The sequence below is a fragment of the Perca fluviatilis genome, chromosome 11, assembly GCF_010015445.1.
Source record: "Perca fluviatilis chromosome 11, GENO_Pfluv_1.0, whole genome shotgun sequence".
NCBI classification, from domain to species: domain Eukaryota; kingdom Metazoa; phylum Chordata; class Actinopteri; order Perciformes; family Percidae; genus Perca; species Perca fluviatilis.
In genome coordinates, this window is record NC_053122.1 from 17003716 (window position 1) to 17019501 (window position 15786).

A 15786-nucleotide genomic window follows, 5' to 3' on the forward strand; every position below is an offset into this window, starting at 1 on the left:
GTGTACTCTGAAAACAGTGCCTGCTGTCAAGAGGAACACAAACAATCTGTTAAATTACATGTACTATATACCTAACTGACAAAATAACTGAGAAATGTGAGACATTGATTTTTTTTAAATTGCTGTTAAAAGGTCAACTTGTTTGCAGAGACTGAGAAAATGTGACACAAAATGTCCAAGACCTCACACTCGTTTGCTCTTAAAAAAAAAAAAAAAGAAATCCAGCCAGCTAGAATAAAACGTGTCATCTGGCGGTGATCATATGCTACAAATACAGCTAACTCAGGTCAAACAAGCCTGTCTTAAAATGGCTTTACGTCTTGAAATCAGATATTCAAAGCTATAGTACTTGACAACCATATAATGGGTATGTTTTGTGCGGTTGGAAAGGGACCATGAATCACAGCTCTGCGAATTAAAAGTAGCCATCATATCACTTCAAATGTCATGTTAAATTGGAGGCCATCTGAATATTACACTAAGTTAGGTTACAGTGTTATGGTAAGTATCCAAGATACCAATTCTAACCATTTACACAAATAGGAAAAAAAATGGCAAATTAAAACCAGAATAAGAAAAGTAGACAAAGTAGTGTTTAAGTTTAGTTATTAATAGGGTTGTGCCGATTGACGATATCATCGTCCATTGTGGCCACCATCGTGATGCCACGCCCCCCACCCTGTCAAACACACTAATCCTAGTCGTGGATGCTGGACGGGAAATTGACAAGTGCGTCGGTCTTAAACGGAAGCTACTTTTTCCCCCTTTACGTGCAACCTATTTGTGAAAAAGACCATCGCTTTGAGCAGACTGGATTGGCTGTAGTGATACATTCTCTCTCTCTCTCTCTCTCTCTCCCTGTCAGTTGTAGATTGCTCTACCTTCTAGTAACGTTGGACACAGCAGTCTCGAGTGAGAGAGAAAAAAACGTTAACGTGGAACGCTATCACACTTTCCTTTCTCCCCTCATTGGACTAAGTTTGTTGACACTACTCTGTGCGTGCATCAATAAGTAAGTCTGAGGTCCTGTAGGTACGGGACGATGTTATGCAGGATTTATGAATGTACGTTAGCAACAGTAGGCTAATTCACGAGGGTGCTATTTTATGTGTGAGCTAATATTGCGCATCTGTTCATGTGCGCTGCAAGAGTTATGTTTCTGTTTATTGAATGCGTTATTCAGTGCCAACATAACCGAGAATGTAGTTTAAACTCAGTAATGATGGTATATTAGGTTATTACTGTCGCTCTGTTGAAGGCAAACGTCCCACTGTACTGTTGTTACGCAGATCACGGACATCTGATTGACTTTACTGCACCGTACTTAAGTGAAAGTAGGTCAAGTTGTAAAACCTACCAGCAGGGCACCATTTACAGAGGGCATTTACATGTATGTCTAATCGTTTCTATGTTAACTGTTGGCCCATAGTAGTAGAAACAAATATTTATGTAAAGAGATATGAGCTTACCCCCCACCCCCCGGCCCCGACGACGTCCATCACGATGTTTTTTCATCAACTGCCAATTTAGGGGACATCGCCCAACCCTAGTTATTAAAGGCTCTTTTGTGTGTTTTGCTTAGCTAGCAACAACTGGCAGCTAGCAGGTTCTCTTTCCTGAATGCATAACAATTCTAACCATTTACAAAACTTGTCAGATAAATTTGTAAATTAAAATTAGGAGTATAGTCAGCAGCCAATGCCATGATTAGCAATAGAAGTACACAAAGAAATGTCTAGGTTTAGTAGTCTAGTTAAAGGCTCCCTTTCATTTGTTTATATTAGCTAGCATCACGCTAACCGTCAGCAAGTGAAGGCTACCAATTCCAACTAACACAATTTGTAGGAAGAAAATGGCAAATTAGGAGTACAGCAGCCAAAACCATGATAAGAAAAACAAAAGAAAATGGTTTCTTAAAGACATTTAGATTTGGTTAAGCAAAACTGAAAAAAAAAGACATGCTTTTGGTGTGAATCACAGTATTTTAGAGATCTTGGAATGGCAATAGGGAAATTCTCAGTTAGGCTTGGGACTTGTTTAAAAGGTATTAGTCTTTTCCCTAGTAGGACAGGGAAAAGATGTTTGCATTTTAGTCAAACCATTGTTTCAGCAGTGGGTAATGCTATTCACACTACAGAAAAGATATTCATATTGTGTTCAGAGCATTTTAGTTGTAGTTCTTGAGGATATAGAGTGAAGAAAGACAACTGGACAAACCGCTTTAAAAGTAAAAATCCAACAAAGAAAGATTTCACTTAACTTTCTAAGAAATATTAAAAAAACAAGTTAATTCTGTTCTAACTCATTTAAGTAGGGTGCAATTTGTCATGATACACTGAGGCAGTCAGACTGATGATAACGTTGCTGAAAAACCAACTGATGCTAGAGGCTTTCCACATTAATTACTCCTTTTGCCCTGATACCATAAGTCTCTGAGACATCACAACCAACTGAATTCATCCTCCAGGCCAGCAGCGAACTATCATTACAATCAACTTGTCAGATTTTCAACGGTTTGTTTATTCGAATGTGCATTATTCCAAAAACATGCGTTTTCAACTTTGTTTCCGTTTGCAATGCAGAGATGCACCCACACTTCTAATGACTCCTGTGCCCTGTAATTTCTTTAGTGTGACAAACTAATTACAGGGTGGGAGTCAAGCTTCAAGCCAAGCATCATCTTTTCCAGTTATTGTTTGGTGTGTGCTTTGTCTTAAACACGGGCCCTGCAGCTGTGTCTCAACAGTCATTTCAATGAAGTGTTTAACACCAAAGTGATTTAGTACAACAGATCGCTGCAGTACAGCCCATGGCTACTGATTTTCAATGCATTGTTTGCTCAGGCACACTGGCAAATTAGACAAGGAACATGTTCAAAACTAAGCTGACATCGATGGAGCCAGCTGATCTGACTGATGGACTTTGATAGTGCACGTCCAGTCCAGCAGTTAGCCAAGTTGTCCCCAGACGAGCTATGCACTTGTCTCATGTCAGATTTCTGTGAGTTAACAGACTATCACAGGGACAAGTACAAGTGAGAATATAATTTATGTTGCGATAAGAGGTTTGCCACATGGTTAAAAACAAAAATGGTGATCGACATAAAAAAAAAAAAAAAGGAAAACACCACTATTTCGCCAGATTATTCAGTTTCCACAAGATTCTTCCAGTTTAGGGGCATACGTTGGTCATTCACATTATCACCCTCATTTTCCGAATGTTCAGCAAGAGACAACAGTATCTTTTCTGCAACATCGTTCCAACCATCTCATTCTCCCTCGCTCCCTTTGCTTCTGAAGGCATGGACACCCCCCTCAGGCTTTGACAGCTCCGGAGTGACCACCCTGCGCTGTGCGGAGCGTACAGTAATGGCATTAAACCTCCCCCCAGGGAATCAGTCACGCAGAGGTTTGAGCTTAGGGCCAATACAAAAGAGACCCATTTGAAAAGGAGCCAAGCCCAGCCTGAGGAGGTCAGAGGGCTGTTTACAGAACAACAGTCTCTTATCGGCTGTATGCTTCCCCGAGGAGTCTCCACCGCAAACAGATAACAGCCTCCAAATAGGCACCAGAGTGTGACCGATAGGAGTATAATCAGGTACATTCTGCTTTGGGAGGAAGAAGTGGAGGACAAGGGTGGATAATCGTGTTCTCGACTGTTGGTGGTGAGATCATATGCCGGGGGGGGGGGGGATACAGCTGCATTAAAAGCATACAGTACGTAAATAATATTTTGCTACATGTCCCTCTCAAAAGGTCATGAAAACGTATATGATACGTCCTAATAACCATAATTGAACAGGACCACTGAGGCCTAATTCTTCCTCAGGGATCGCTTCATTATTGAACAGTTAAATGGTCAATAGGTTCAGCCAAGGCAGCTTTTAGCACAAGGGCAAATGGAGTAGTGTAAAAGCCAATGCAAATAACTGGCACTCAAACAAGGCCTAATGCATTAATGACTGCATGACGTGCGCTAATGTGACGGCAACAGATTCAGGCTGACAGTAATGGAGAATTTTGCCCCTGGTTATACTCATAAGGTCTGGATGGGTAAAGGAGGAGGAGGGATGTACACCTGCCTACTGCCTGAGCCTTGACAGAAGCCTAATAAATAACAGCAGACAAGGTGAAACAGCAGTAACAGCCGCCACCACCTCCTCCTCTAACTGCAACCACCTACACTAGCACCAGTTGTGCGAGGAGCAGCAGCTTAAGCGGACAGCTTTTTGGCATGAAACAGAGTCTCCTCCAAGTTAGCAAGTGCACTTGTCCCGTGAAGGAGGCAACTTGAGTTATTCATGAATTTGCTTACGAAACTTTGCACCTTTTCAGCTATGTGACTCTGGCGTCAAAGCGGTGGCGGGAGTTTTATTTGACAGACTTTAAATTAAAGCTTCACGCTTCAGGTCAAGGCTATATGCTCACCTGAACCAAATATCAAAGTGTGCTCTATCAGAATTTCAGTCCACGTAATAACCCCCAGGTTATAGGCGACAATGTTAAATAGAAACCAGCTGATTGAACAGCAGGTTTTGAAGATAAGTGAGGAATGTGCCAGGGTCGGGGTCAATTCAATCTGTAAAACTATCGGTGCAACTGGCATATCATTGGTCACTGATATAAATTTGATTCCAGAGATCACCAGGAGTGAAACATTTTCAAATAAAAACACCTACATTTTGAATAAACTTGAGCTGACATCCACCCATGGTACGAATCTATGAGGCCTAACAATTAATTGAGCAGACACACTGTAATGTCCTGATTTAAACTGCTTCTCCTACTCCTCCCCCATTCCCCTCCTCCTTCTCATCACCATTAATAACAATTGAGACCCTTGGAGCATTAATTAGTGAAATTTCCCTGCGTGCCTGGACTCTCTGAGCCACCTACAACAAATGAAAACTTCGGTAAACATGATCCGCTGCATAGTAAGTTGTTTTTCTACCAAGTTTTTTTTCTCCATTTTTTAGACATGGTGATGAGATCACAGAATTGTTCGAGCATGCCTAACACACAAACACTTCCTCTCTCTTGCAAACACTCCCCTCTCTGTCTCTCACTCTCTCTTCATTAGGCAGCCCCTGCGCTGGCCGGTGTGCGATTCATTAGCTTTTATCCTCTTCATTTGAAGAAGGAGCTGTGTATAATTAGAGCATCTCTGTTTGTCCAGCATCCTTCACACAGTCACATCTCAAGGCCAATTATCATTCCGCTGCAGAGCTCCCAGATAACATAGCCACATCAGCCGCCTCGAGAACGAACTTCAAACTATAACTGCCTCTCAAGAATGTAAATAAAATCACTTGCAAATCAACAGCTAATGATTGAATGTGGAGTGGCACTCCAGGGATAGGAAGATGATGAACCATATTGGTAGACTTTGCGTTCAAAGATTTGACTCACTTTCTTTTGCAGAAAAGTGCCCGCGATAGGCCAGCACTTAACCAATTACCATACTTTAGTATATGGACTGTCACATGTTTGTTGTTGTTTTGGCTCTACACTCCAACACTTTAACCTCAGAGTCATTGTTTTATTGACGTGCTTTCAGCTTTCATTTAAGCTTTATGCCTTAATTAAGCTTTAATTTCACATTCATTTTTGGTGAACAATGTGGGAATCATAGCCCTTTTATTCAACGCCCCCCCCAATCTTAGGACAGGGCAGCAGGACAATGATCTTAAACATACAGTTAAAGCTCACAACGAGCTATTTGTGGTCAACAGTGGAATGTTCATGACCGCCCAGGTCAGTCATCTGACTCGGTCCAAATTATCATGCGTTTCACTCACTGAAGTCCCGAGTGTCAGCCGATGGAAATTCAACAACAAAATATAGACAGAGATATTCTTCAAGCACTCTTAGAGCAAGTAAAAGAGTTATATTAAAGTCCAACTAAAATCCGCTTTAGACATCCATTTATAAAGTGTTTTTTACATGTATTGTTAATAGTTTTGTAGTCTATATCGACAACGTTTCATTTACAGGATTGTTCCGGTGCCGCCAGAGGTTCTGCCAGACGTCCCTCATTTTCGGCCAGGTCTCCCTCACCTTCCGCTTTCTTTGTGTTGGAATTAACTTAACTCTAAGTTATTCAGATTCTTTTTTTTTTTTTTATTTATCATCACACACTCGTCAGCCATTTTAATTCCAGAGCTCACCTCCCTACAGTACGTGCGCGTTCCACCAAAACAAGTTCCTTCCCAAGGCTATTTTGCAGAGGCACCATACGTGCATCCGGCGCTCAGCGCCGCCTAAGACGATTGTGATTGGTTTCATTAAATGTCAATAAACCAGAGCGTGTTTTTCTCCTATCCTGTCTTGTTGTGTGGACTAGCCATACTAGAGGAGATACTAGGAGATAGGTCTGGCAATGCGAGACTAATAGTTTTGTATCATTAAAAAGGAAGTAAAAATGGAAAATATCAGAAATGCTCCTTTTTGTGTGATCCGGCAGGAGGGGTGTGTTGGTGTCTGGGATTGATTGACAGCAAGGTAAACAACCGTGCACTGTAGCCTACCTGTCATGGGCAGACAGTGTGTTGTTAGTGGTCTTAAAAAGTAAGGACCACCAAAGTATGTATTTGCAGGTGAGTTTACCTGCTGTTCTGCAGCTGAGCAAAAAAATAAATTCTTGAACCTGCACTTTGTCTCTTTGTAGCTTTGCTTATTTAAATCTAATGTACTTGCACTTACTACTTGTTGTCTGGAGTTTGAACCTTCACAGTTGAAAGCACTTAATTGTAAGTCGCTTTGGATAAAAGCGTCAGCTAAATGACATGTAATGTAATTAGCTAACTAGCCAATTGCTTTCTGCGCCCCAAAATTGGGCATATTACAAAAGGAAGGCAGTTTGTGGACCGTTTATCTGATGAAGATTTGAACACCTCCAAATTAAAGCTGAGAGTCAGGACAACTTCAGTCATTTTTAATCCCATATGCTTGAGTACAGAGATAACAAAAAATGTCACTATGCAAACACACTGCACTTTCCGTTGCCTTCTTAAGCAAACCTATAATACGACTTTTATAAATTTTTAGTATAGAAGTTCAATACGCAGTCATTTATAAAGTGAAAAACAGTCACAATGTGAAGATGATGAGAATAAGACATTACCTGAAAAACAAACTATGAACTACTAATGTGTCCTATGTGAATAGAGTTGTGTAAACCCAGACACCTAACAAATTGCCTAATGTCCAATTTCAAAAGTAAAACTGTGTCAATCATAAAACTTTCTACAGGACAGATTCCTGCCCGATTCAATCTCCATACTTGTTTTTTTAACCTGCTGTCTAAACTAATGGACAATTCCACCCCTGGTTACTCTTGCACTGCTATGCATCATGTTATTTTTCTGCGTTTATTTTGTGATGGAATGTTTATTATTTCTGGTGTGTCGGCTTTTCCTCAACCTCCCTTATCTGCTGCTACTTCAGTTATTATATATATGCCTCGTGGCAACTTCCAGAGAACAGATGCTGACCTTTCCCATTCAAACAAAGCTGAATAATGTGTCAAGCTGTGTGCCTTTCGCTCCTAATGCAACATGTTTTGTTATTATGATATAATAAGTCTAACGAGGATAGCAAATTATTAGATATCTTCCTCTTATATGATGGATTTCTCTATAAAAAAATAAATAAAATCCCTGATCTTTGATTTTGAAGGACATCAGTTTCTGAAGTGTGCTGCTGATGCTTCAGATTGTAGATTTTCCTGCAATGTGAATGGTCTGGAAATATCTTGATGTGATATCATGTTGCATTAAAAAATGTTTTAACATCAAAAAACACCAATGCAACATGCATTACTGACAGCTGTTTTGCTTTAGTGTTTTGGGGTATTATTTTTCCTTGAGGCATGGCAATGTTGTTTGTTATTGGGTGTAAAATTAAGATGCACATATATTGACAGGCCACATACTATGTAAAATAGGGTACTGAAGTCCTATACCAAGACATGTTAAAAAACGTGTGTACCAGTTATGATCAGTCCTTACACAGCCCTGCTGACAAACTCTGCAGACCCTTTTCTAGGAACTCACATGTACCCGCCGTGTTTGAACAACTTCAGTAAATCCATGTGTTTCTTCTGCCTTCATTATCATCATAATAAAAGTGTCTGAAAAGCAAAGTTACAGAAGAATGTGGACACCTCACTTTCCTCACCATGGAGCTTTTTTCCTCCATTGGTTGAAGCCATCAAGAAAAAAAAGAGAAAAAAAAAAAAAAAAAAAAAAAATCACATGCATATTTAATTTCATTCTCCACTGGCTCACACAAAGGAAACTGCCACCCTTCAGGACACCTTTCGGAAAAGTCTCTATTAAATCTGAGTCAGCTGGGAGAAAAAAAAAAAAAAAAAGGGGAAAAAAAGAAAACATTTCATGAGTGAAAAACTATCTAAATTATTGCCAGACTTCAAATGAAGTGCTGTTTATCTTCCCAAGCAGCCAATGTGTTGTTTCACTTCTTAGTCACAGCTTGGATGGCAATCAGGATCGGTCAACCAGGACGCTATCAGCAGCAGTCACTCTACAATGACAAACTACAGCTCTACACTCCCCAAGCATGGGCATTATTCTCAACACACGGCTCACCCCTATCAGAAAACAAGGCAGGTTTTATGGCTGCTGGAAAAGGTGGTAAACATAACAAAGCACACAGCTCGCTGGAATTTAATGTGCTCGGTCAAAAGACAGAGTATAGATATCAAAGGCCAGACCTTCTAGGAAAAAAAATAATGTATATATAATGTCATAATGTAGAAAACAGAAGCACTGGACAGACACAACAAGTGATTTATAGTCTTGTTTTTTTTTTGCTTTCTCTCTGAACTTCGAGCATCGAGTGGGCACTGTGAATGCAACAGGGAGAGGAGAGAAAAAGAGCAGTTCATCTCCACCATGCCACTGAGAGAAGATATGCAGGTGCACAAACAAGTTCACAAAAGGAAGGAGATGAAAGTGATACAGTGTGATCCTGAGGATTTTTTTTTTTTAAATGGGTAAATTAAAAGACTTCCAAAGGACTGTTTCTCTGTGATCGAATTGTGGCTGCACCGTCACAAGGCGCTGATGTGCACTGAAGTAGACTGGTACTCTGGTTACCTCAGTGATCTAATTATCACATGCAGCTGTTATCAAACTCTCCATAACAAATGTCTCGGGCCCCACACACACACACGTGTGTGTGGCTAATCCGTCACCTAGCCAGAGAGAGCAACACATATCCAATTGATTTCCTCCCAGTTTACATATTTACACACACACACACACACACACACGCACGCACGCACGCACGCACGAGCACATTTATCGATGGTTTCGGGACCACTGGGAGCCCTACAGTGCAGACCCACTCCAATAAATCTCCCAATCCTAAAGGCTGCCAGCGGGCAAGACTGATGAACCTCACACAAAAACGGACTGAATACTTTGAGCTGCAGGGTAAGAGAGTTCTCAGGCACTAGATTGACCCATGGCGTTCATACTGCCTGATTGATGAAAACTGTTTATCATAAAACCTTTCAATACTTATTCTGTAGGTCCCTGAATATGCTAGTTCTCCCGTTAAAAAAAGAAAAGAAAAAATCCCCGATATGAATAGGAGCAGTTTGAAGAAAGTGGGGACACATAAATGAAACACAAATGTAATTAGTTTAGCAGCTAAAGTCGTTTTTCTTAAATCAGAGTTGTGATCAAATTGAAATTTTGAGACAAATAGTTTCCAAAGTGCTTCTGAATGTCTGACTCGTGGTCCTCCACTCGGAGCACCTTGACTTCATCATCTGGCTATCTTATTATATGTGTACCATGCTGCCCCCAACAGGCTCTTCGAAAAATGCATCAGTTGTCTGTTGAATCCCACGGCATCCTGCTAATACTGAAGCTACACATCACACAATAACTTCACCTCCTACCGCTCGCTCAGAGTCTAAGCAGGATATAAAATCAGACACATTCAGATATGGGGCCACTTTTTTTTATAAGGTTTGAAATGCAACTTTAAAAATTGTATTGGCAGTATGGATCACACTCGAATGGACATTTATTGTCTCTATATTGATTGGCATAAATATAGGCTAATGTGGCTTTGTGCCACATAGATAATGATAATGTGGAGACAGAAATGCCCCCTTTAGGGGCTCAAACAGACTATCAATGTCCCCTTGGGCAATCTACGGCCATTACACTGACGGTAAAAGTCTGCTCTATTATTTCAGTAATTTTAATAAATCAAATGACTACTAATCCCTAAACTTTTTCTTTCTTCACAAAGCTCTGAATAGACTTACTGCAAAAGAAAGGTTACACTTGTATGAATAGCATTAATGTGAGTAGGAGTGCTGACTTGTATCTATATGGGGAAGTCAACAATCAGCCAAACAGTGATCACATCAAAATCCATCACATTTGCAGAACAAAATCCTAAAGAAATATGACAAACACTTTTCAGAGACATCCAAAAGCATATTCTCAGAGTGCATGCAAGGAAAACAGGTATATTTGAAGGAAGAAAAAATAACAGTTAATTTAATTAAAAAACCTTTTTGAATGTGGACTGCACACATACAGCTCTACAAACATAAAGTGTTTTATATGAACTATCCTTTTTTTTTTAAGTGTTTGGCAGTAATAGTGAAAAATATGAAAACAAAGAAATGAAAAACAATACTACAGCAGAGCTGGCATGTGGGATTTGATATTAGCCTATGCATAGAAGTTGAATTGTTTTTGCAATTAAGATGAAAACACGGGGATGAAACGAACTCACCAATATAATTCACATTTTAGGCGGTTAACTACACGTTCAAGTGACAGTAACCGATGGGGGACATCATAGCCTAAATTAAGTTCACGGGGAGTTCACGGTGGACAGGTCTCGTTTGGCTTATCGCCTCGCCGTTTACGACCAAGAGCGCGCATGCAGAGACACTTCGGCGCGTGAATCCCTTGAGGTTAATCACATTAGACAGCAACTTATCAAGATAAAGTTAGACGCAAACATTAAACTCCTTCAACTTGTGCTCATGTAAATCTTGGTATTGAAAGCAGCGGAGTTGTGCCCCGTAGCGCACCTGCTCGTTGCGCACAGCGGCACAGAAGGTGAGAGCAAACTACTGATGAATGGCAATGTTGTAGCGGCAAACTGTGACAAATGTGAGCAAAATAATCGTTTTCAGCTTTTTTGTCTACAGAATGCCAACCTCATAACTTACGTTTCTCTCACGCTGCCACAAGTATGCTCGAATTTACACCACAAGCATTAGTTAAAGCGAATTTACACCACAAGCATTAGTTAAAGCGAATTTACACCACAAGCATTAGTTAAAGCGAATTTACATCACAAGCATTAGTTAGAGCCTTACAATTGCGAGTAAACTATCAGACAATATAGTGAGCCAACGGAGTTTCCCCTGCTGTGGCATAAAAACAGGACTGCGCATATGTTCTGTACGTGCAAACATTTCCAGGTAATCCTCCTTACCTTTAAAAACTTCCCCTCGTGCGGACAACAGCAGGGCTATTGCAGCAAACAAGCAATTTATAACTTTATCCATGTCGACAGCGCCGTCGTAGCGTTAACCCCCAGCCGCGGGGTTAACTGGCAACTCTTCTTTCTTTAATGCAACTTGAACCCTACCTATACTTTTAGGAGTGTTCAATCTAAAGTGTCTTCTCCCTGTCCTCCGTCCCTTGGCGTGCTGTCGGGGTGTGAGAAGACACTGTCGCAGACACGGCTGCTCCTGGCTTGCTCCACACTTGGAGGAGGAATGTGTGAGTGAGTCCTGATTCCGGAATTACGCGCGGATTGAGTGGTCCGGCAGCTCCAGGAGAGCAGCAGCTGTGTGCGCGCTATCTGCCCGGTAGAGGGCGCTTGTGAGCCCAGCCTGTGAGTAGAGAAGACAGGCGGAGGTATCCCCTCCTCGTGACTCTATTGGCGTTTATTTGGAGCAGCTGTGGAGAATAAGGTTGAGGTAAAGTAGTGCAGTTAACACAGGCCATGTAAGAACCTGCGCCTGTCAAAGTAATATCTAACATTAACACAATTATGTTTAAATGTTTTGCTCTTTAACCTTATGTTTTGTTGTTGCTTGCTATACTTCCTCTTTGTTTAATACCCCACTGTTGTATGTTTGAAACAAATGATGCAAAAACAACATGTTTCCTTCTGAATATATATATATATATATATATATATATATATATATATATATATATATATTATTTATTTTTTATTTATTTTTATTTTTTTCTGATGATCTCATTAAAGCACAATATGTCGAAAAGTTCAGTGTTACCTAGTGCTACCTAGTGATGCTTTCTATGTTTTAGGTCAATTATACATAAGTGGTCTTAATCCGCGTTAGAGGGCCCGGGGTCTGTAGGACCACAAACAGAACCGTAGGGTTAAAACCCAGCTGCCTTCATATTTGTGATACAGGACTGTACAGCACACCTCTTAGCTGCCTTATTTATCTATCAGGTAGTTTAATAACAGATTGATTACAAATATATATATATATATATATATATATATAAAATGTTACTCACTGGTTATCATTCAAGTATAAATATGAATGGATTATTTTCAGAAAGCCATACATTTGAAAACAAAACATGTCAATAAATGAATGAATCTCAAACTACTGATGAGGATTATGTGATATGAAAGCTCCATAATACCTACTAAATGGACCGTGTGGCCGTTACCAAGATAATAACATCAACTTGAAACTTCAGCTTTTAAGCCCACATGGATGAGAAGTTCTTAAAGTACTCAGAAAAAAAATTAAATGAACAACTACAAGTTTGCTCTCATTTGAGCAAACTGTATCTGCTGAGGTCCATGTGGTATGATGAACAGACATACATTGGCCTTGCACAACATGAACTCAGCTTGTGACCTGCACCAGACTGTATTCAAACAATGTTTTCATGTTTCACTGATCACTGATAGTATTTTTGTTTTTATTGCCAAATCCTGAAAGGGAAAGTCCTCACGCATTGATCCTATTAAAGGGAAACCCACGCTGACCTTCAAGAGGACCTCATCGCTTGACCTGGCAAAACAGGGCCGCATCATCACACACACACATTTTTTTCAGCTTCGATGAATCAATAATGATGCCTTAATTTAATATATGCAAATATTTAAAATTAGTCTTATCTGAGACGGCAATAGCAAACAACCCCAGGATATTCTCACAGCAATATCAGACAAAAGGATGAAGAAACAGCTAATGACAAAGTCAGCCAATGTCATTCCCTTATTGTTTTTGCATGCATAAACACACATGGCGATTTCACTTGTACCAGCAGTTTTCATGGCTAATTAAAATGTAGCCAGATTGACATGACATGGGTCTATATTTAGTCTTAAAATGACCTTGTGTTGTTAAGGATATATGGCTCCAGTTCTTTTTTTTTCTTTCTTCATAAGTTCACTAAACAATGGCTGAAGCATTTCATAGAAGCGCCACATGTCTTTTTGTGGTCTTTAGGTATTGTCTTGGCTGCAACAGTTATGTTGCCAGGAATGCATGAATACCAGTGTGAGCAGAGCCATCATGGGAATTGATGAGAATGTAAACTCCTCTGATTGGATAGAGGAAGGAATGGAAAACATCATTGTTTTCACTCACGAATGCAGAGAGTGAGAATGAGAATGTTTATGAGTGTGTGATTGAGGGCTGTGTTTTAGTGGTTCTTCATAAACACAGTCCTCAAGTCATATTCAACAAATATATCTAATAATATCCTACTCCAGTGTTTTCAAACTTACTCCCACAACCCTCACCATCAACACCACCCGTCCTGTTCCACATTTGATCATTTTTACTGATGTTAAGTTGGACTTTACATAGAGTACAAGTACATATTGTTACAGCAATTTCTTCAGTCCGGTCAAATGTGCATTCGTACTACTGCCACTTGGAGGAGCAGAAGCTGGTCATTTGCCATTTATCCACTACTTTTATCTATTTAAAACATGTATCCACTACTTTTAGCTAACTTATTCCATTAGTGTTCAGATGTTACAGCTAACTCAATATGTGTATATCTTTTTAATCAAATCATAATTCGTACTCCTGTTTGGGAATCAATGTACAACTCCGTCTGTGGTGATAGCAAAAACAAACCCTTTCTTTTAGACAGTAACCTTTCGCAAGCTTACTTTCATCGCACTCTCAAAGCGAGACAGAAATGCTGTAACATTACACTGATTGGACGGGAGTTAGCAAAATTGATGCCAGACCAGGATCAAAAGATTCCATATTTAGGCCTCAAAGGTTATGCCAGTGGCCTATCGTTTCAGTGACTCACTCTTGCAGTTTTCTGAGCAACATCATGAGCTATTGAATAGGTGATATTGACATTTCACTGTGGTGAGCCTCCGCCAACCAAGGAATAACCTGTTGACCTGTCAGCAAATCTATTTCCCCTTATATTTCTCCCTGCAGGAACAGTTTTAATTAGTTAAACACAAGAATGACAAGCTAAATAACACTTTGTAGTAATTGACAAAAGTGGCAGTATAATGCTGTTTGTCGATAAATGCCGATCACCTCACCTTAAGTGAGGAGTCTCAGTGTGACTGAGGAAATCACAGAACATAAACTGCACTCCAAAGAAAGTCTTATTAAGCCTCTCCTCATGTGGCTGCCAAACAACAGTGATTTTATCATCTGACTCTGTTGTGATTATACCCTGCCTTGATTGTCAAAAGCTCAATACGTGATTGATTAGCTGTCCTTCATTATGGGAAGTCACTGGCTGCTGGTGATGCTAAACTGTTTCCTAAGCTTTGGCTTATGAATGCAAAATACCTTTAAATGAAGAACAGGGGTGCCAATCTATGCTCACCCAGTTGTTATATCTTGCACAGTGTCTCATTATAAAGCAAAGTTATCTAAGCACGCGGCAATTAAATAAGGACCAGCAAATCCGACAAAGCCTGCTAACTGCAATCTTGGGTGATCCCCAGTGTACAGCTGACCACTAGTGAGTGAGTACCGTTCAATGCAATGAGGTGGATTGCCAGACTGCAAAGACTGATTTTAATTAATTGTCATAGTGGTTAAAGTCGGTTTTACTTGACTGTATACAGGTCACTATTTGCATGTCGAAAGCGGCTGCCTGACATTACTTTGGTCATTAAATTTAAATCTGTTAGTTATTTATTCTGTTAGTTATTATTCTGTATTGTATATTGTATTATCACTAAAATAGTAACATCACAACAGAACACTGACACCTGAATTCAGGTCATCTGACTCACATTGATGCAATATCTTTATAGGAGCTTTACTTGACAACATGTCCCATGATCACTATCTAGGACAAAGACTTATTCAGGAGGGGCTCATCTATCATGAATAAGTGGTGTGTGTGTGTGTGTGTGTGTGTGTGTGTGTGTGTGTGTGTGTGTGTGTGTGTGTGTGTGTGTGTGTGTGTGTGTGTGTGTGTGTGTGTGTGTGTGTATGTGTGTGTGAGCATTGCACTGAGAGAGACACAGAGAGGGTGAGTGGATAGCGCAGTATTTACTTTGACCAAAGTAGTAACAGGTACATACCAACAGAGGTCACTTTTCTGTCTTTTATACAGCACCTTCAATCTTCACTGTGAGTTGTGAAAAATGTTCATGACCTTCTTAAATGTAGTGCCATCTCATTAATATTTGAGCAGCCAAGTTGGAACTAACTCTGTTTAATTTACAGGTACAACCTGGTGTACCTGTAAATTACAACAACATTTACCTAGTCAGACTCATC

At 40.0% G+C, this 15786-nt stretch overlaps 1 protein-coding gene across 9 annotated transcripts in view; it reads right to left on the bottom strand.

Annotated features, from left to right (window-relative positions):
* The window catches only part of LOC120568369 (receptor-type tyrosine-protein phosphatase mu-like), a 167817-nt gene extending 155906 nt beyond the window's left edge, over positions 1-11911 (bottom strand). For 6 of the 9 annotated variants that reach the window (XM_039815850.1, XM_039815847.1, XM_039815846.1 and 3 more), the window contains exon 1: positions 11499-11911. In XM_039815850.1, the coding sequence (XP_039671784.1) occupies positions 11499-11571 (73 nt within the window). In that variant the 5' untranslated portion in view covers positions 11572-11911. The remainder of the gene's footprint in view (positions 1-11498) is intronic. The other 3 variants (XM_039815851.1, XM_039815852.1, XM_039815849.1) reach the window with 1 other exon arrangement.
* Positions 11912-15786: the final 3875 nt, after the last annotated feature.